Raw genomic sequence first — 21642 nt, forward strand, 5'->3', positions numbered from 1 at the left:
TTTTTCATAAGTGTAATGTGACTGTAAGAGGCAGGTTGGAATGTCTGACTGAAATACAAGGCAAATCAACCATTATCTTTAAATTAGTGGTGTTTGAATTTGTTGATAAAATGTGGGACGTGATTGTTTGGTTGCGGAACCAAGGGCCAAAATGCAGTACTCGTGGGCTGTGACCATGTGGGTGTTTTAGTGAGAGACAGAGGAGAACCAATTAGTATTAAAGCATAGCCCCCTTCATTATCAACGCATCGTGCCTACAACATCAAGGAGCCTTTCCAGACACCGCCAGACTAGGTCGCGGGGGGATAGGAGAAGATATGAACACATAAAAAAGTCACGTGTTCTACGAACTTTAAGCTCTGCATGCTGATCTTTTTCTCTGTTTCTCTACTCTGCCACACACTTTCTTTCATACTCTCACACACACACCCCTTTTCTGACGACTTAGACTTAAACCCTTATTATTACTGCATTCACCCGCCTACATTTTTACGCTTCCTTCCTCGACTGCAAGACAGTCAGTCATAGGGAAATAATAGCAAAGCCCTGCAGATAAGGCATCTGCCTAGCACCGGGGTCTCATGGGAACTGTAAAATGAGCGTTTCATCGACTGTGACCCGAAAAATCAGGTTTGAAGGAAGGATTTATCCCACCCATAAATTATGAGCCCAATGTTTGGTTTGTTTCTCTCACTGCCTGTGGGGAGATGTAGCGCTGCACTGCCCCCCTTCTTCTCCTCCCCTCTCTCTGTTCCCAGGGGTGTCTGTGGCAGCTCTTCTCTCCTCAGCACAGTGTGTTGTGCAGTGCCACCTTGTCTCTGCTGCTGCAGAGCTTTCTCCCAGGATCTCTGCCTCCTCTCTCTTTCTCTTTCTTGCTCTCAGATTTGACGGTGATAGGGAAGGCAGTGTGGTCTCTATCGCTTTCACATGCACACACTTACACGGGTGCAAGCAGTGTGTCAGAGAAGGGATGGGGTAGTTGTTTGTCAGTCTGCAGTCCTGCAGTCTGTGGAAGGGAGGAAAGCGCCGGTTGTGTGCTGCGAAACCAACATTGCTCACAGTGGAGTGTTTCTCCCAGTCTGCAGCTAACAACAACAGCAGCCACATCAGTTTTTCAGAGCAGCACTCCCTCCCTCCCTTCTTCCTCCTCTTCCTCTCTCTTGCTCTTTCTCTCCCTCCCTTTCTGTCGCTCGCATTCCTGCTCTCAACACCGCCGCCAATGTAGCGTTCTGAGGTAGCAAGCAAGTAGCCAAGGCTTTAATTCTTCTACCACAATGACAAGCGGTGGACAGACAGCTGGAGAAAGACGGACAGTCCGGGAGATCTGAGGGGAAAGTCATTAGATGGACATCAGTTGGATTTAACCCCCCTCCCCCTTTCATCCCCCTGCCAGCCTCATCCCTACAAATCCTCTCCCTCACTCTCGCTCTCTATCCAGTTCCACTGGCTCTCTTCATGTAAGATTACCATCGGCTACTAGCACTAAAGCACCGGGCTGTCTGGGAGTGAGGGGAAGCTGAGGCTGACCCAAAACAGGGAAAAAGACTGCAGAGGAAGCCCCTGGACTGAAGCATAAAAAACACGGTAAAAAAAACTGCAGAGGAGGGTTGCTACCCTGCCTGGCCTGTTTCTCATTGACAGACACACACAGGATGTACAGCTCTGGTCTGAAGCTTGCCACACCGTGGATCAATACCCTCCTGCCTGCCTTTTTCTTATGCATTTTTTCTCAAGGGAGAGTGAAGCATCTTGGGATTTACTGTAATTTCGTTTCCACCTAACTACAGCGAGGCTTGCCCCGCCAGACAGCACTTTCACCTGACCGTGTCCAACCTGTGTGCGTATGAGTGTGTCTGTGTTTGTTTGTGTGTGTAATTAGTTAGCTTGGCGCCAGAGGGAGTGTATATTTGCTTACATGTGCATCCGTGTGAGCTGCTTGGCTTGTAATTACTTGTATGTGTCTGTGGGTGCCGTCTTGTGTCCATGTGTGTGTGGGTATAAATGTAGGAATTTTGTGTGGATGAATTGGTATGATGCCCAGTTCCTTGCCCCATCCCCTCCCTCCTTCCTGCCCTTTTGTCATTGGCTCGGTTTGACCCCTGACCTTTGACGGCCTCAGCAGGATGAGTGAGCACTCGGGAGCGAGCACTCTGGGGGCCATGACCCTGGAGGAGCTTGGGGGCGAACCGGCCTCCCCTCCGGCCCCGGGGCGTCTCCGCTGTGGGCCCTGTTCGGTGTGGCACCGGCAGCAGACCTGGATGTGCGCAGTGCCCTTAGTGATGGGCTTCGTGGGCCTGGGCCTCAGTCTCATGCTGCTCAAATGGATTGTAGTGGGTTCCGTTCAAGACTATGTGCCCACGGACCTAGTGGATGCCAAGGGCATAGGGCAGGACCCCATCTTTCTCTCTGAACCCAGCGCTCCACCCAAGCGACCAGACACTATGACCACGACTACGAAGAACACCGCTACCGCGTTTGTCTCCACCACCTCTCTAGCGGCCGACGGCACGGTCCCAGCCCCGAGAACTCAATTTGGGTTGCCTTCCAACCACTCGGTCCCGCACCTCCACAACTGGGTTGGCAGTGGCACCCGCGTGACTGGCGCCACCACCCGCATCACACGACTCCCCCCGCCTGGGGGTAAAGAAGTGACCCCACACAGCACCACGGTACTTCGGGTCGGTGGCACAGCCAATGGTCGTAAGGATAAGGACCCCCCGAACTCGCGATTCGGTCCAACCTCCAAAGCTACTAGCACAACTTCGACTGCCAACACCACAAGCAAGGCACTACCACCAACTTTTCCACCATCTCCCCCAGCCAAGCCCACCGGGCACTGGAAACCTGGACGCTCTGCGAAAGGGCCCGCCACACGCCCTCACCACCGCTACAGAACACGTAAGTCTGCTTTTTTTGTTTGTGTGCAAATGAAATGGTGTTCACAACAGCTCTAGCGTTTGTTCTATCTGGCTGATGGCATCGGAGAGCTGGTGCCCAATCAAATCAAATGAAATACAGTGTTCACAACAGCTCTAGCATTTGTTCTATCTGGCTGATGGCATCGGAGAGCTGGTGCCCAATCAAATCAATTGACATTTTATTTCCCAAATGCAATAGGCGTAGACCTTACCGTGAAATGCTTACTTACAAGTCCTTAATCAACAATGCAGTTGAAGAAATAGAGTTTACAAAATATTTACAAAATAAACTAAAGTTTAAAAAGAGTAACACAATAAAATAACAATGACGAGGCTATATACAGGGGGTACCGGTATTGAATCAATGTGCAGGGGTACAAGCTAGTCAAGGTAATTTGTAGGTAGGGGTAAAGTGACTATGCATAGATAATAAGCAGTGATTAGCTGTGTATAAACAAAGAGGGGGGTCAATGTAAATAGTCCGGGTGGCCATTTGATTATTCAGCAGTCTTATGGCTTGGGGGTAGAAGCTATTAAGGAGCCTTTTGGACTTGGTGCTCCGGTACCGCTTACCTTGCGGTATCAGAGAGAACAGTCTATGACTTGGGTGACCGGAGTCTTTGACAATTTTTTGGGCCTTCCTCTGACACCACCTAGTATATAGGTCCTGGATGGCCGGAAGCTTGGCCCCAGTGATGTACTGGGTCGTACGCACTACCCTCTGTAGCGGTCAGATGCCGAGCAGTTGCCATACCAGGCGGTGATACAACCGGTCAGGCTGCTCTTAATAGTGCAGCTGTAGACATTTTTGAGGAACTGGGGACCCATGCCAAATCTTTTCAGCCTCCTGAGGGAGAATATGTTTTGTTGTGCCCTTGTCACGACTGTCTTGGTGTGTTTGGACCATGATAGTTTGTTGGTTATGTGGACACCAAGGAACTTGAAACTCTCGAACTGCTCCACTACAGCCCTGTCGATGTGAATGGGGGTGTGTTTGGCCCTCCTTTTCCTGTAGTCCACGATCAGCTCCTTTGTCTTGCTCATGTTGAGGTAGAGGTTGTTGTTCTGGCACCACACTGCCATGTCTCTGACCTCTTCCCTATAGGCTGTATCATCGTTGTCGGTGATCAAGCCTACCACTGTTGTGTCATTAGCAAACTTAATAATGGTGTTGGAGTCGTGTTTGGCCACGCAGTTGTGGGCAAAAAGGAGTACAAGAGCGGAATAAGTAAGTAACTCTGAGGGGCCCCTTGTTGAGGATCAGCGTGGCAGATGTGTTGTTGCCTACCCTTACCACCTGGGGGCGGCCTGTCAGATAGTCCAGGATCCAGTTGCAGAGGGAGGTGTTTAGTTCCAGGGTCCTTAGTTTGGTGATGAGCTTTGTGGGCACTATGGTGTTGAATGCTGAGCTATAGTCAAGGAACACCATTCTCACATAGGTGTTCCTTTTGTCCAGGTGGGAAAGGGCGGTGTGGAGTGCGATTGAGATTGAGTCAACTGCGGATCTGTTGGGGTGGTATATGAATTGGAGGGGGTCTACAGTTTCCGGGAGGGTGGTGTTGATGTGAGCCATGACCAGCCTTTCAAAGCACTTCATTGCTAATGACGTGAGTGCTATGGGGCAGTAGTCATTTAGGCAGGTTACCTTCGCTTTCTTGGGCACAGGGACTATGGTGGTCTGCTTGAATCATGTTGGTATTACAAACTCGGTTAGGGAGAGGTTGAAAATCTCAGTCTGAGTACACGTCCTGGTATTCCGTTTTGCCTCGTGGCCTTGTGAATGTTGACCTATTTAAAGGTGTGATCACACAGTCGTCCCGAAACAGCTGCTGCTCTCATGCATGCTTCTGTGTTGCTTGCCTAGAAGCGAGCATAAAAGGCATTTAGCTCGTCTGGAATTTTGCATCATTGGGCAGCTCGTGGCTGTGTTTCCCTTTATAGCACTTAATAGTTTGCAAGCCATGCCGCGTCCGACGACCATCAGAGTCAGTGTTGTAGGATTAAAAGTGTCAGTTTTAGCCTTTAGCTCGCTACGGTTGTTGCCTGTAATCCATGGCTTCTGGTTGGGATATGTATGTACGGTCACTGTGGGGACGACGTCGTCAATGCACTTATTGATGAAGCCGGTGACTGCGGTGGTATACTCGTCAATGCCATTGTATGAATCCTGGAACATATTCCAGTCTGTGCTAGCAAAACAGTCCTCTAGCGTAGCATCCACGTCATCTGACCACTTCCATATTGAGCGAGTCACTGGTACTTCCTGCTTTAGTTTTTGCTTGTAAACAGGAATCAGGAGGATATAATTCAGATTTTCCAAATGGAGGGCGAGAGCTTTGTATGCGTCTCTGTGTGTGGAGTAAAGGTGGTCTTCCTCTGGTTGCACATGTGACATGCTGGTAGAAATGAGGTAAAACAGATTTAAGTTTGCCTACATTAATGTCCCCGGCCACTAGGAGTGCCGCTTCTGCATGAGCATTTTATTTTTTGCTTATGGCCTTATACAGCTCGTTGAGTGTGGTCTTAGTGCCAGCATAGGTTTGTGGTGGTAAATAGGCCGCTACGAAAAATATAGATGAAAACTCTATTGGTAAATAGTTTGGTCTACAGCTTATCATGAGGTACTGTACTTCTTTAATATTAGACATCGCGCACCAGCTGTTATTAACAAATAGACACACACCCGCACCCCCCGTCTTACCAGACATAGCTGTTCTGTCCTGCCGATGCCATGAAAACCCAGCCATCTGTATATTATATGTATCGTCGTTCAGCCACGACTCGGTGAAACATAAGATATTAAAGTTTTTAATGTCCCGTTGGTAGGATAGTCTCGAATGGAGATCATGCAGTTTATTCTCCAGTGATTGCACATTGGGCAATAGAACGGATGGTAAAAGCGGGTTACCCACTCGCCTACGAATTCTCACAAGTCACCCCGATCTCCGCCCCCTGTATTTCCGTCTTTTCTTCACGCAAATGACAGAGATTTGGGCCTGGTCTCGGAGAAGCAGTATATCCTTTGTGTCGGACTCATTAAAGAAAGACCCTTTGTCCAGCTCGAGGTGAGTAATTTCTGTTCTTTTCGGTCATAAGAGACAATAGCAGTAACATTATGTACAAAATAAGTTAGAAACAATGCGAACAAACACACAAAATAGCACCTGTTGATTAGGAGCCTGTAAAACAGCAGCCATCCCCTCCGGCACCATTATAATTGGTCGGACCATACATTCATGTATGTAAGGCTTCCTTGTATAAACCATAGTCTAAATATGTATAAAGATGAGCTCCTCAAATGGCATGAAAGGAGGCACTCATGTAACATAATGGCATTCACACTGTGGCTGAATAGTAATCTGAGAGCACTTGATTTCCTTCCCCTCACCTTTATCTTTGACTTGTACATTAACCATGTACTGCAGTGGGATAAATCAGGGTCACAGAGTGTTTCTTGGTAGTCTTAATCAAAGCTACTTTGAAACTAAAGCATAAACCTCACATACATGGTTATGGTCTTAAAAAAAGAGTACACCTTTATATTCATCACAGAAGACTGAAATATGAAAAATATTAATAACATTTCACCCATGAGGCAACCAGAGAATGATTTGGTCATTTGACTGCAGGAAAGTGCTACTGCATTAAGAATCTCTTCTCCTGCAGGCTCCACGCACTTGATATTAGTGTCATTAAAAAAAATTGTTGCTTACTATACTTCTGTGAATTGGCTCTTTGACTATGGGCCTGTTTCACAGCTGAACGTGGGGGACGCAAAAGCTTTTTAGACATGTGCCATCACCATGGGCAACATATCCATGTTTTGTAAAACAAATATGGAGTAAGGGTGCTTTTCGTATTCAGATGATGGATTTGAATAAAGCTTTCAGAACATTCACACATAGCCTACTGGTCAATCAGCTCACAGTCGTCTGGACACTTTCCTATGTGCAGTGCAAATAGCCAGTCATATTTCCGTCTCCTTTTCATATCGAAAAAAATGCAACTGATAGCCTATTGACACAGACTTTAAATAGACTATTGGTGCCAGTCACTATATCCTAATACTCCTTCAATTGATAGAAAGATTTAGTGTGCTGCTGAAAACAGCTGTGCATAATATCTAATAATTAGCTTATCCTAAAGCCAATCAAGGTGTGTGTGGAGGATAGGCCTATTCAAGGAAATATCATAGGCCTAGTTTAATTGTATTGATAACTAGATTCTATAAAGCAAACTGAAAGAAAATTGATTATTGCAAGGTTGAAGTAACTTTTCTTTACATGTGCACGTTTTTATTTATTCATGTTTTTGTAGGCTTATGGATGACATTTTTCAATTTATTCGCCCAACCCTGTTTTATTTGTTCCGTCTTAAAGGATGTCAACTAATGCAGCACGTTTGTATTTATTTACATACAATATTCTGCCCATATGAACACATTCATTTTAGGGCATAAGTGAGCCCATTTATACGGTGCATTTAGAAAGTATTCAGACCCCTTGACTTTTTCCATATTTTGTTACGTTACGTCCTTATTCTAAAAGAGATTACATCATTTTTCCCCCTCATCAATCTACACACAATACCCCATAATGACAAAGCAAAAACAGGTTTTTAGAAATGTTAGCAAATGTACATATAAAAAATAAAATAAATACCTTATTTACATAAGTATTCAGACCTTTTGCTTTTCTACAACTTGATTGGAGTCCACCTGTCATAAATTTAATTGATTGGACATGATTTGGAAAGGCACACACCTGTCTATATAATGTCCCACAGTTGCTAGGGCATTTCAGAGTAAAAAGCAAGCCATGAGGTCGAAGGAATTGTCCGTAGAGCTCTTAGACAGAGTTGTGAAAATACTTATTTTCCACCATCATTTGCAAATAAATTCATAAAAAATCCTACAATGTGATTTCCTGGATTTATTTTCTCATTTTGTCTGTCATAATTGAAGTGTACCTATGATGAAAATTACAGGCCTCTCTCATCTTTTTAAGTGGGAGAACTTGCACAATTGGTGGCTGACTAAATACTTTTTTGCCCCACTGTATATATATATAACCTGTTGCTGCGGCGCTTCAGTTAGGGTGTGTATGAGTAAGTGTGTGTGCTTGCATGTATCTATTTACACTATGTTTGTATTTTCTTTAATGGTCTTGGTTACTTTCCCTTTTATTGCAATTTCATAAAGAATTTGATATCCAGGACATAAATATCCTATTGGTTTATAAAGTTGATTCAAGTGCATACTACTGTATTTTTTCAAATAATTTATAGTTAGTAGCAGTACACAAGGTGCAATGGAAGTTTATCACTAATTAATAAACATTTTGTCATGAAAAAGAGGGTTTGTGCAGCATACCTTATCGAAACCATTAATGTTCTCTGTCAATGTTAATAAATTATTTGAATGTCACAAGCCTGTCTGAATTACAGCGTTGCATTGAAACATAGAATGTGATCAAAACAGAGACGTTTTCAGTTAGGTGACTCAACACTTCTCCATTCTGACGTGAACACCAACCCTATGCTAATGGTACTGCCCCAGAAATTACATACTTTTACAGAATTTCAACAAGTTTTTCTCACTGGAATGTTTTCAAATGGATTCCCATGTTTAACACTTTTTGTCCAGTCCCCATTAAAGATATTGGTTCTCAATGGTAAGACACCGTGACAAAGTGAAATGAAGCTCAGACTGGCTTTAGTTAAATATAAAACTCCATGATTGTGTGTTTAAAGCGGGAGATGCTGTACATGGCCTATGATGTCAGTCATTCAAGACATGGGGAAAGAGGGGGCTGTCTCCATATATACAGATTCTCTAAGACATGGATGGAGACTTCACAGAGAATAATGTGTAAGCCTCCTCGTCGAGGCTCATTCCCATGGGGCTTTGGGTTAAATTTGGCAGAGAAAGTCATAATGCCGTTATTTTCCGGTTGAAAAACTCTGTTTCAGGTTGAGGAGACGTTACATAACCAGATTAAAAATAAGTAAAGACGTATTTTTCTGGTCGTTAAATATTCACGTTATTTCTATGTTATGACCTGGCTCAAAGACTGTGCTGAATCAAGTGTTTTGTAAGAACAATGAAGTTACATAAGATATATTTGTAATTATCATGTGCCTACCCAGGAGCAAGCAACTTAATGTAAAGTGAAACCCAGAAGGATTATTTACTATGTAGTTACAATGTAACAACCTTTGCAGACAATAGCATGTGACTTCCATTTTGGTGCAGAGAAGCATGTGGGAGGTGAAGATTCCATAAAAACACAGCACTTCGATAGAGAAACAACAGGAAGTGACTTTTTCATAGCAGGTTTGGAGAAATTACCAGCAGGTTATAATAATTAACGTAGCAGGTTAGGATAATTAGGGTAATGTTATTAAATGAGTTAGCGAAAATCCTCTCCTAACCTACTCTGAAAAGTCACTTCCGGTCACAGCTGTATCAATGTGAATGTTTTTTAGGTAGTCCAGTTCGAGGTGGGCGGTCTGTGGCATTACTTCCTGGTGAAATCATAAAACAATTAAATGAAACATTTAGTTAACCTATTTAGCTACTGAATTTGTATGTTTGCACATTCAAAATAAAAAAATAAGAAGTCAGAAAAATGCTGGGCTGTCAGCAGGAAGTCGCATCAGACTGATCTCTCACCTCACATACTCTCCTCTGCAGCCAAAAATGGAAGCCACATGCTTTTATGTTTATTGACCGAGTTGGAAACTGAGTTGACATTGTGCCAGTTTTTAGATGGTTGGGTAGCTGGGTAGCTACGTTAGTGAAAAAATGGGAAATGCTCACGTTTAGGATGGGGGATCTGTATGGTAATGCACTTAAAGTGGCCATGTGCCGGCGTTTCAGGAATGAAGGACTGGATCAGGGTGACAGTAGCATCATTTCTATATCACTCAGCCCCCGTGTCCTCTGGCCTGTGGTTGGTCTAGATCTAAATTAATCTCTCGTTGTCCTGGAGAAAGACATGCTCTCTCCATCAGGCACCTGCATATTTCACTGCCTGTGTTCCAAATGGCACCGTATTCCCTTTATAGTTCACAACTTGTGACCAAAGTAGTGCATTATAGGGAATAGGGTGCCATTTTGGACGTATTCACTGAAACCTCACATGGCGCCGTTCTTCCTCTGTTCTTTTCATCGTTCCCCCTCTGTCTTGGTGAAGGTCAGTCATTCTCTCCATATCATTGTCTTCTACCTCAATCCATTTTCTCCTGTCTGTTTCTGTTAATAACTGGAGTTGATTGGGACAGAGTACTTTTAACTCCATTAAGAGTAACAAGAGACAGGGAGTTAAATCTTTGGAGTTATCCACAGATGTGGGAGGAACCTCATTGTCAAATTTCCCAGAATGTTCTGTTGCAGGTTTATTATAAAAATTGTTTGTTTCAATAGCTGTGTTTTTGCATGTATATCGATTGTTGTTGATCTGATGCTACTCAAAGATAAGAAACATACATTTTTCTAAACTAATCTAATCTTTAAGTGGTTGGATTCATAGCAACCGTTAGCAAGAGAGTTCCAGCTTACATGGTGTAGGTAGTCCCCATGTACTGTATTTTTGACCCTACTATGACAGGTATTTTATATGTAAATTATGGGTGAAGTGAAGGTGCTGGATATATTCCTGCAACTTGTATTCCAATAGACATTGCGTATCACATTGCAAACCACCATAACATCACACATTAAGAAATATTCAAATAAAGCTTGGTATTTGTATTTGCCAAGGCAGCAGCTACTCTTTCTGGGGTCCAGCAAAATTAAGGCAGTTTATACCATTTTAAAAACATTACAATACATTCACAGACTGTGTGCCCTCAGGCCCCTACTCCACCACTACCCCATATATATATGTACAAAATCCATGTGTACGTGTGTGTATGCTATCGTGTGTGTGTGTGTGTGTCTCTGCCTATGTTTGTGTTGCTTCAGTCCCCGCTGTTCCATAAAGTGTTTTTTTATCTGTTTTTTAAATAAAATTTTACTGCTTGCATGAGTTATTTGATGTAGAATAGAGTTCCATGTAGTCATGGCTCTATTTAGTATTGTGCGCCTTCCACAGTGTTCTGGACTTGAGGACTGTGAAGAGACCTCTGGTGGCATGTCTTGTGGGGTAGGCATGGGCGTCCGAGCTGTGCGCCAGTAGTTCAAATGGACAGCTCTGTGCATTCAACATGTTAATACCTCTCATAAATACAAGCAGTGATCAAGTCAATCTCTCCTCTACTTTGAGCCAGGAGAGATTGACATGCATATCATTAATATTAGCTCTCTGTGTACATCCAAGGGCCAAATGTGCTGCCCTGTTCTGAACCAATTGCAATTTTCATAAGTCCTTTGCGGCACCTGACCACACGTCTAAACAGTAGTTCAGGTGTAACAAAACTAGGGCCTTTAGGACCTGCCTTGTTGACAGTGCTGTCAAGAAGGTAGAGCAGCGCCTTATCATGGACATACAGTGGTTTGGCTACTGCGGGTACTGCGGCACAACTTGCATGGTGCCGCAGAATTCTATGGCAAGTTATTTAAGTGCCAACCACTGGTACCATTTGTGCTAGTTTGACCACCAGATTGTATCTTTGGGAAGCAGTTGATAGCCTTCAATAGTGGCTGTACTAGAGAATTGAAAACTTTTTTTGTAAGAAAATAGTGTATGGGACTGATTACAGGCTACAGTAATGGGACGCGGGAGACCGGGGTTCAATTCCCTGACGGGAATGAAGGAGTAGGCTGTCCTTGTAAATAAGAATTTTTCATTAACAGACTTGCCTATTTAAATAAAAGTTACACTAAGAACATAGCATTTCTAAGCCCTAATTGTATAATTGTAGTCTAACCAATACCCAAAATGGAGATCCAGTGAAAATAACAATCTCATTGATTTATCAAGACTAGTCCCCGTGCTTGTCTCAGAGCAGTGTGAAACGGTGCTAAAATAGTTGTGGGCTATTTCTTTGAATCCTATTGCTTCTAACTTCAATATGCTCTTTAAATAAATAAGACCTACACCACTTTCAACATCACATTACTCAACACTTTTGAGACTCATGTCGCCTACAGTATATCGAAAAATATGTGACGCTCCACCAATAATTACATATAGAGGATTGTAGGATTCTAAATTAAAATCAAAAGCCACCTCATGGGTCTCCCAGTGGCGGCCGGTGCAGGTATCAAACCTGCGTCTGTTGCAAGACTACGTATCAAGTCTAGAGGCAGGTTCGACACCCGTGCCGGCCGCCACCGAGGGACCCATGAGGCGGCTTTTGGTTTTAATTTAGAATCCTCCAATCCTCTATATGTAAGTATTGGAGGAGAGTCACGTCATAATTTGCAATACACTGTAGGTGACATGAGTCTCACTAGTGTTGAGTAATGTGCTGTTAAAAGAGCATATTGATGTTAGAAGCAATAGGATTTGAAGAATCCTCCAATCCTCTATATGTAATTATTGGCAGAGAGTCACGTCAAATGTTTCTATATATACTGTAGGCCTACCAATAGTGTCTTAGACAACTGTTTATGTAGGTGCCGGGCTATATGACTTTTCCATCAACTTGATAATATATAACAATATTTGTTATTTAGCTTTTTTTTTTTTTTAACTAAAGTGAGCGATTGTAATCTAACTAAAGGCCAAAATAATATTTGTAAAGGCCAAAACATTTATTTCTGGTTTTAGAGGGAGAGAAACGCTGGGCAAATTGTGCGCCGCCCTTTGGGACTCCCAATCACGGTCGGATATGATACCTAATAAGAATAATACTTTTTGTTGTATTATTTGTTTGGTATTTTCTGGTGGATTAAACTGAAATTGCAACCAATCACGACCAACCTAAGAAATACATTTGACGATAGAATTCTCCCCCTACCCTCCTAGGCAATTCTATAGTCCAGCTACCTGCTAATAGCCATAATGGCACTGTACAACATGACTGTGTGTTTGAAAGAGTATTTTCCAGTGAACAACAATTTGTTTACCTTCATTAGACAACTTTGTTCCAATATTTCTGCAATTCAGTGATATTTATTCCCTTAGTAATTCATTATGGATCCATAACTAAATAAAAATCGTAATTTAGAATGTATTTTCATCATTATTTTATTAACAAAAGCAGAAAGATGCTGATGAAGAAATACAGTACATGCTATGACATTTGGATAATAAAGCATTTTGAAGATACAAGCCCCCCTGCATTTGTTTATCAGGCTATAGCAGAACAGCATGATGGTCCAGACGGCCCTTGCTGTGCCTGGTGAGCAGTTGTGCCTGGTTATGTTGTCAGAAGAGGAATGGAAATGTCAGGGTGAACAGACAACTTGATGAACCCGCCAGGTATGTTTCAGTGCGGCCCATTGTCCAGCCCTTTGTCCACTGATCTCCACAGATGGTTGTCGGTCTGGTTGTATGCTCTACAAAAACACATTCACTTTTTCGTACACAATATATATATATTTTTTAAATGCACTGAAACCAAAATACCTTTTAGTTTTGGTAATGCTCCGGCTCACTTTCAAGTCCTCTCGTAGTTACGGTCCTAATCCTGGAACGGGTAGCACCATAGATAGAAGCTGACTTGATAAAAACATGTCCATTTCGTCTGTTCTCTTTGAGCACAATATCATTTTTTGCAGGTTCACACCTACGGTATAAAGAGCCACCAGCTGTCCATCACAACTGTAAATAAAAACACAGCTGTCCATCACAACTGTAAATAAAAACACAGCTGTCCATCACAACTGTAAATAAAAACACAGTATCTTGTTTATATCCTTTATTGTAACAAATCATTTGTATCCAATTACTTTGAGTTTTGGATTCATTTGATTCATATTATGGTGTTTCTATTCCGAGAAAAACGAGAGAAAAAAACCCATTGTGTTTAAGAGCATAACATTTTTACACCTTAATTGTAGTCTAACCAATACCCAAACGGAGATTAAGTGAAAATAAAAATCAAATTATTTATCAAGAACAGTCCCCATGCTTGTCTCAGAGCAGTACGAAATGGTGCTAAAATAGTTGTAGGCAATTGCTTCTAACTTCAATATGGTTTTAAAATAAATAAGACCTACACCACTTTTAACATCTCATTACTCAACACTAGTGAGACTTATGTTGCGTATACGGTGGCCCTACAGTATATCGAAAGATTTGACTTAACTCTGCCAATATTGGAGGATATTTCTGTAATTCAGTGATATTTATTCCCATGGTAATGCGTTAAATCCATAACTAAATAAACGTCGGCATTTTTAAAGACTATTTTCATAATTATTTTATTGAAGAAAGCATAAATATACCATTATTAGTTACATTGTTTTAGTTTGAATGTGCAGACTGGCACTAAGAACAGTGGGGATGTTTCCCAAGTCAGCGCCAGTATTAGTGCAATGCCCCTCATTGTTGCTCTGTGCTACACAGTGTGGCGGGGTGGGGGTCCACCCCCCGTCCCCCATGGGCTAGGTCCGTCTTCTGTGTGCGGCCGTGCGGCCCATCCCGTGCCCCCTCTCCTCATGCCTTGAACCTCGCCCTCTTTCAGTGGATACAGCTGGAGAACTGCAAGGCAATCCCATTGTGCGCCACTCAGGAGCCATGACCAATATACAGTGCCTTGCGAAAGTATTCGGCCCCCTTGAACTTTACGACCTTTTGCCACATTTCAGGCTTCAAACATAAAGATATAAAACTGTATTTTTTTGTGAAGAATCAACAACAAGTGGGACACAATCATGAAGTGGAACGACATTTATTGGATATTTCAAACTTTTTTAACAAATCAAAAACTGAAAAATTGGGCGTGCAAAATTATTCAGCCCCTTTACTCTCAGTGCAGCAAACTCTCTCCAGAAGTTCAGTGAGGATCTCTGAATGATCCAATTTGATCGTTTTTCAAATAAAAAAATGAGCGAGAAAAATGCCATTCTTGAACATGGGGTTAGACATTGTTACCAATTTGTAAATAAAGCCAGTCAGTTATTTAGAATTACTTATGGGAGAGAAACCAAAATCTTACAAAATCTGTAGCTCAGTTGGTAGAGCATGGCGCTTGTAACGCCAGGGTAGTGGGTTCGATTCCCGGGACCACCCATACGTAGAATGTATGCACACATGACTGTAAGTCGCTTTGGATAAAAGCGTCTGCTAAATGGCATATATTATATTATATATTATTATTATTTATTATCATATATATTCATGGGTCTCCCAGTTAAGGCCAGCACAGGTATTGAGCCAGCATCTGTAGCAACATAGCTTGCACTGCTATGCAGTGTCTTAGACAGTTGAGCTACTTAGGCGCTGTACAACATGACTGGTCAGGAGTGGGCTACAGTAAAAGCGAAATAATCCTAACAAAATAAAATAAAAACTACCTGTTGTTACACTTTAGTATGTAATACTGAAGTCGTACACAATTATCAGTTTCTATATAGGTTTATGTTGCTCATTCGTTGTCAGTTGGAGACACAGTAGGACCAAAAGCATAATCAGTGCTCTAACTTCCCCTTGCGCTGGTCTGGAGCAATGAAGTGGTGACGCAGGCTACCGTACTAAAATACAAATGACCTCTAGCATAATCACAAAACTTTTAGTGGAGCAACCACTGTAATTCTCCCCATCTTAGCTACTGTTGTATCAATATGTTTTGACCATGACAGTTTACAATCCAGGGTAACTCCAAGCGGTTTAGTCACCTCAACGTGCTCAATTTCCACATTTATTACAAGATTTAGTTGAGGTTTAGTGAATGATTTGTCCCAGATACAATGCTTTTAGTTATAGAAATATTTAGGACTAATTTATTCCTTACCACCCACTCTGAAACTAACTAACTCTTTGTTAAGTGTTGCAATAATTTCAGTTGCTGTAGTAGCTGACATGTATAGTGTTAAGTCATCCGCATACATAGACAGTCTGGCTTTTCTCAAAGCCAGTGGCAATTCGTTAGTAAATATTGAAAAAAGTAAAATCGGCCTAGACAGCTGCCTTGGGGAATTACTGATTTACTGGATTATGTTAGAGGCTTCCATTAAAGAAGACCCTCTGTGTTCTGTTAGACAGGTAACTCTATCCACAATATAGCAGCGCCATAACATACATTTTTCAAGCAGCTAACTATGATCAATAATGTCAAAAGCCGCCACAATCTTATCATCAATTTCTCTCAGCAGTTTGCTCGTGAGGGTCAGTCATGAGCTGGCAAAATGCTGTGCAGATTCTCAAAGCAACATACGCTACCGTTCAAAAGTTTGTTAAGAAAACGGGAAACGGGAGATTTTTTTATGGAATATCTACATAGGAGTACACATGCCCATTATCAGCAACCATCACTCCTGTGTTCCAATGGCACATTGAGTTAACTAATCCAAGTTCCTAATTTTAAAAGGCCAATTTATCATTAGAAAACCCTTTTGCAACAGCTGAAAAATGTGTGCTGATTAATGTGGATAATCTTTATTTAACGAGACCAGTCAGTTAACACATTTTTATTTACAATGACGGCCTACCGGGGAACAGTGGATGACGGCCTACCGGGGAACAGTGGATTAATTGCATTTTTCAGAACATATTTTTACCTTGTTAGCTTGGGGATTCAATCCAGCAACCTCAGTTACTGGCCCAATGCTCTAACCACCAGGCCACCTGCTGCCCCATTAAATAAGAAATAAAACTGTCCTTCTTTAGACGAGTTGTGTGTCTGGAGCATCAGTATTTGTGAGTTCGATTACAGGCTCAAAAATGGGCAGAAACAAAGAAATTTATTCTGAAACTCGTCAGTCTATTCTTGTTCTGAAAAAGGACAGACGTCCTCTGTCCAGTGTCTGTTCTTTTGCCCATCTTTTTATTTTTATTGGCCAGTCTGAGATATGGCTTTTTCTTTGCCTAGAAGGCCAGTCGCCTCTTCACTGTTGACGTTGAGGACTTGTGAGGAGTCTGCTTCTCAAACTAGACACTAATATACTTGGCCTCTTGCTCAGTTGTGCACTGGGACCTCGAACTCCTCTTTCAATTCTGATTAGAGACAGTTTGCACTGTTCTGTGAAGGGAGTAGTACACAGCGTTGTACGAGGTCGGCAGTTTCTCGCATGGCATAGCCTTCATTTCTCAGAACAAGAATAGACTGACGAGTTTCAGAAGAAAGTTTAGTTTCTGGACATTTTGAGCCTGTAATCGAACCCACAAATGGGGGGGGGGGATGGTGGTATTGAGACCCGTAACATAACTCACTCAAATAACAGTGAAAACAAACCACAAACAACTAAATTACCGTCAAACACTCATGGTTTATTTGGTAAACACACGGTAAAGGGGGGCAGGAAAAGGGGCTGAGCTGGACCCAAGGAAATAAATAGGTATCCAAAAAACACCCCTAAACTAGACTACTTGCTTTAAGAACAGCTAGTTAAATAACCAAAAATACAGTGGATGGTCCACCCAGTTCTAACTAGTGTTCTTAAACAAAGTATTTCTACAGGTAATGTATGCCCATGAGCGACTTATCTTGGTACCCCCTTTTCCCACCATCAAACAAACAAACAGTCAAACACCTTAACAAAAACAACACTCACAGGATAACAGACAAAGTGACATCTAGTTGCTAAACCAAACAAGAGATCTACAGAGAGATCGAACTCCTGAGAAAACAACTGACAGGGTTTTTAAACCAAGGGGAAGGGGATGTGATTGGGTAATGGAAACAGGAGGAGGTGTGTCTTCTGATTGATGACTGATTGGTGACTGATTGGGGCATGATGATTGCCACCTGTGAGGGGAGAAGGAGAGAAAAGAAATACACACAGGATACACACACACAGTATACCTGTATCCGTAACAGAGTTACTGAGAGAGAGAAAATAGAGATGATCAAAAGGAGGGACATAGAGAGAAGTATAAAAGGGGAGAAAAAGAGAATGGGAGGAGACCAAGAAACTCTGTCGCAAGCGAGGTTAAGTCTCAAATGGCACCCTATTCCCTATTTAGTGTACTACTTTAGATCAGGGCCAGTAGGGCTCTGGTACAAAGTATTGCATTATGTAGGTAATAGAGTTACATTTGGAATGCAGACTGAGGGCAGCGAGGGACAGTAGATGCCTCATTAGTATTCGCTGTACAATCCTCAAGCAACCATTATAAACTTCCTCGTACCATGGTACGTTGGTCCTGTTTGTCCTCAATCTACAGTGGTTCTTCCTTTAAAAGGTAAGAGCTTATTCCGCAACCGTTAGTGGTAGATCCTTGTATCCTGGAAGGATATTGACCTCATCCCATCAGTAGAGGATGCCTGGTTATTCATTAAAAGTGCCTTCCTCACCATCTGAAATAAGCATGCCCCATTCAGAAAATGTAGAACCAGGAACATATATAGCCCTTGGTTCTCTCCAGACCTGACTGCCCTTGACCAGCACAAAAACCATCTTGTGGCATTCTGCATTAGCATCGAACAGCCCCTGTGATATGCAATTTTTCAGGGAAGTTAGGAACAAATATACACAGGCAGTTAGGAAGGCTAAGGCTAGCTTTAACAAGCAGAAATTTGCATCCTGTAGCACAAACTCAAAGAAGTTCTGGGACACTGGAAAGTCCATGGAAAATAAGAGCACCTCCTCCCAGCTGCCCACTGCACTGAGGCTAGGAAACACTGTTACCACCAATAAATCCACTATAATTGAGTATTTCTACTGCTGGCCATGCTTTCCACCTGGCTACCCCTACCCCGGTCAACAGCCATGCACTCCCCACAGCAACCTCCCCCACTTCTCCTTCACCCAAATCCAGACAGCTGATGTTCTGAAAGAGCTGCAAATCTTGACCCCTACAAATCAGCCGGGCTAGACAATCTTGACCCTCTCTTTCTAAAAGTCTGCCGAAATTGTTGCAACCACTATTACTAGCCTGTTAAACCTCTCTTTCGTATCGTCTGAGATTCCCATAGATTGGAAAGCTGCTCTTCAAAGGGGAGACACTCTAGACCCAAACTGCTACAGACCTATATCTATTCTACCCTGCCTTTCTAAGGTCTTTGAAAGCCATGTCAACAAACAGATTACAGACCACTTTGAATCCCACCATACCTTCTCCGCTATGAAATCTGGTTTCAGAGCTGGTCACGGGTGCACCTCAACCACGCTCATGGTCCTAAATGATATCATAACCGCCATTGATAAGAGACATTACTGTGCAGCCGAATTCATCAACCTGGCTAAGGCTTTCGACTCTGTTAATCACAACATTCTTATTGGCAGACTCAACAGCCTTCAAATGATTGCCTCGCCTGGTTCACCAACTACTTCTCTGATAGAGTTCAGTATGTAAAATCGGAGGGCCTGTTGTCCGGACCTCTGACAGTCACTATGGGGGTGCCACAGGGTTCAATATTTGGGCCGACTCTCTTCTCTGTATACATCAATGATGACGCTTTGCATCTGGTGATTCTCTGACATCCTCTACGCAGACGACACCATTCTGTATACATCTGGCCCTTCTTTGGACACTGTGTTAACTAACCTCCAGATGAGCTTCAATGCCATACGACTCTCCTTCCGTGGCCTCCAACTGCCCTTAAATGCCAGTAAAACTAAATGCATGCTCTTCAACTGATCGCCGCCCGTCCAGCAACACCACTCTGGACGGTTCTGACTTAGAATATGTGGACAACTACAAATACCTAGGTGTCTGGTTAGACTGTAAACTCTCCTTCCAGACTCACATTAAACATATCCAATCCAAAATTAAATCTAGAATTGACTTCCTATTTCGCAACAAAGCCTCCTTCACTCATGCTGCCAAACATACCCTCGTAAAACTGACCGTCCTACGATCCTCGACTTTGGCGATGTCATTTACAAAATAGCCTCCAACAATCTACTCAACAAATTGGATGCAGTCTATCACAGTGTCATCCGTTTTGTCACCAAAGCCCCATATACTACCCACCACTGCGACGTGTACGCTCTCATTGGCTGGCCCTCGCTTCATACTCGTCGCCAAACCCACTGGCTCCAGGTCATCTACAAGTCTCTGCTAGGTAAAGCCCTGCCTTATCTCAGCACACTGGTCAGCATAGCAGCACCCACCCGCAGCACCCACCCGTAGCACGCGCTCCAGCAGGTATATCTCACTGGTCACCCCCAAAGCCAATTCTTCCTTTGGCTGCCTCTCCTTCCAGTTCTCGGCTGCCAATGACTGGAACGAACTGCAAAAATCACTAAAGACTCTTACCTCCCTCACTAACTTTAAGCACCAGCTGTCAGAGCAGCTCACAGATCACTGCACCTGTACATAGCTCATCTGTAAATAGCCCATCCAATCTACCTCATCGCCATACTGTATTTATTTATATATCTTACTCCTTTGCACCCCAGTATCTCTACTTGCACATTCATCTTCTGCACATTCTACCATTCCAGTGTTTAATTGCTATATTGTAATTACTTCGCCACCATGGCCTATTTATTGCCTTACCTCTTATCCTATTTCATTTGCACTATGCTGTGTATAGATTTTTCTACTGTATTATTGATTGTATGTTTGTTTATTCCATGTGTAACTCTGTTGTTGTATGTGTTGAACTGCTTTGCTTTATCTTGGCCAGGTCGCAGTTGTAAATTAAAACTTGTTCTCAACTAGCCTACCTGGTTAAATAAAGGTGAAGTAAAATAAAATAGTAAAAGATGGTGACATTCTGTCATTGAAGCGCAAGGGGGAGATAGAATGCTCATCTATCGGTAGTCTAAACTGGCACATATTGACTATCTTTTTGTAAAATTGACAGCTGAGCTATATAGATTGCAAAATAGTTGGGAAGAGATTTTCGATGGACCGATTCCATGGCACATGGTTTATGAATTTACACGCAATTTTCTGTTCCTCCTGAAATCCCTAATATTAAAGACAGTCAAATACATTCTCTCCGTTGCCCACATGCGCTTTAAACATTTAAACAATGAAGCATATTGAAGATAGAAGTCACCTCTTAATGAGTTCCGAGAACCGATCTGTTATCGAACAACGATTAATTATTGTTACTGACCTTGCATTATAATTATATAAAAGTCCCAGAAATAAATCCTATTTATAATGAATAATCAGATGCGTGATGCAAGCTTTATTTTTTATTTGATTTACTATAGTCATCACCTATTTGCTTATGGTTTAAAGCCTCTTAGTGATCCCTTCTCACGCCAATCCCTTTAGTGGAATTTGACAACATCCAGTGAAATTCCAGAGCACCAAATTCAAACTAATATCAATATTCAACATTCACGAAAATATGAGTGTAATGCATCAAAATAAAGCTTAACTTCTTGCTAATTCAGCCGCTGTGTCAGATTTCAAAAAGGCTTTACGGCCAAAGCAGACCATTCGATTATCTGAGGACAGACGCCCCGCATACAAACACATGAAAATACTTTTTCAACCAGGCAGGTGCCACACAAAAGTCAGAAATAACAATATAATAAATGCCTTACCTTTGAAGATCTTCTTCTTTTTGCAATCCCAAATGTCTCAGTGACACAATGAATGGTCGTTTTGTTCGATAAATTCCTTCTTTATATCCCCAAAATGTCAATTTATTTGGCGCGTTTGATTCAGAAATACACCGGTTCCAACTCGCCCAACATGCCTACAAAGTATCTAATAAGTTACCTGTAAACTTGGTCCAAACATTTAAAAAACAACGTTCCTAA

The 21642-nt window shown here is 42.4% G+C and overlaps 1 protein-coding gene across 1 annotated transcript in view; it reads left to right on the forward strand.

Annotated features, from left to right (window-relative positions):
* The first annotated feature begins 808 nt into the window (after nt 1-808).
* LOC118357574 (pro-neuregulin-3, membrane-bound isoform-like) overlaps nt 809-21642 on the forward strand; it is a 275876-nt gene continuing 255042 nt past the window's right edge. The window contains exon 1 of the mRNA XM_035734822.2: nt 809-2898. Coding sequence (XP_035590715.1) covers nt 2124-2898 — 775 coding nt within the window. The 5' untranslated portion in view covers nt 809-2123. The remainder of the gene's footprint in view (nt 2899-21642) is intronic.

This window comes from Oncorhynchus keta, chromosome 24 (genome assembly GCF_023373465.1).
Source record: "Oncorhynchus keta strain PuntledgeMale-10-30-2019 chromosome 24, Oket_V2, whole genome shotgun sequence".
NCBI classification, from domain to species: domain Eukaryota; kingdom Metazoa; phylum Chordata; class Actinopteri; order Salmoniformes; family Salmonidae; genus Oncorhynchus; species Oncorhynchus keta.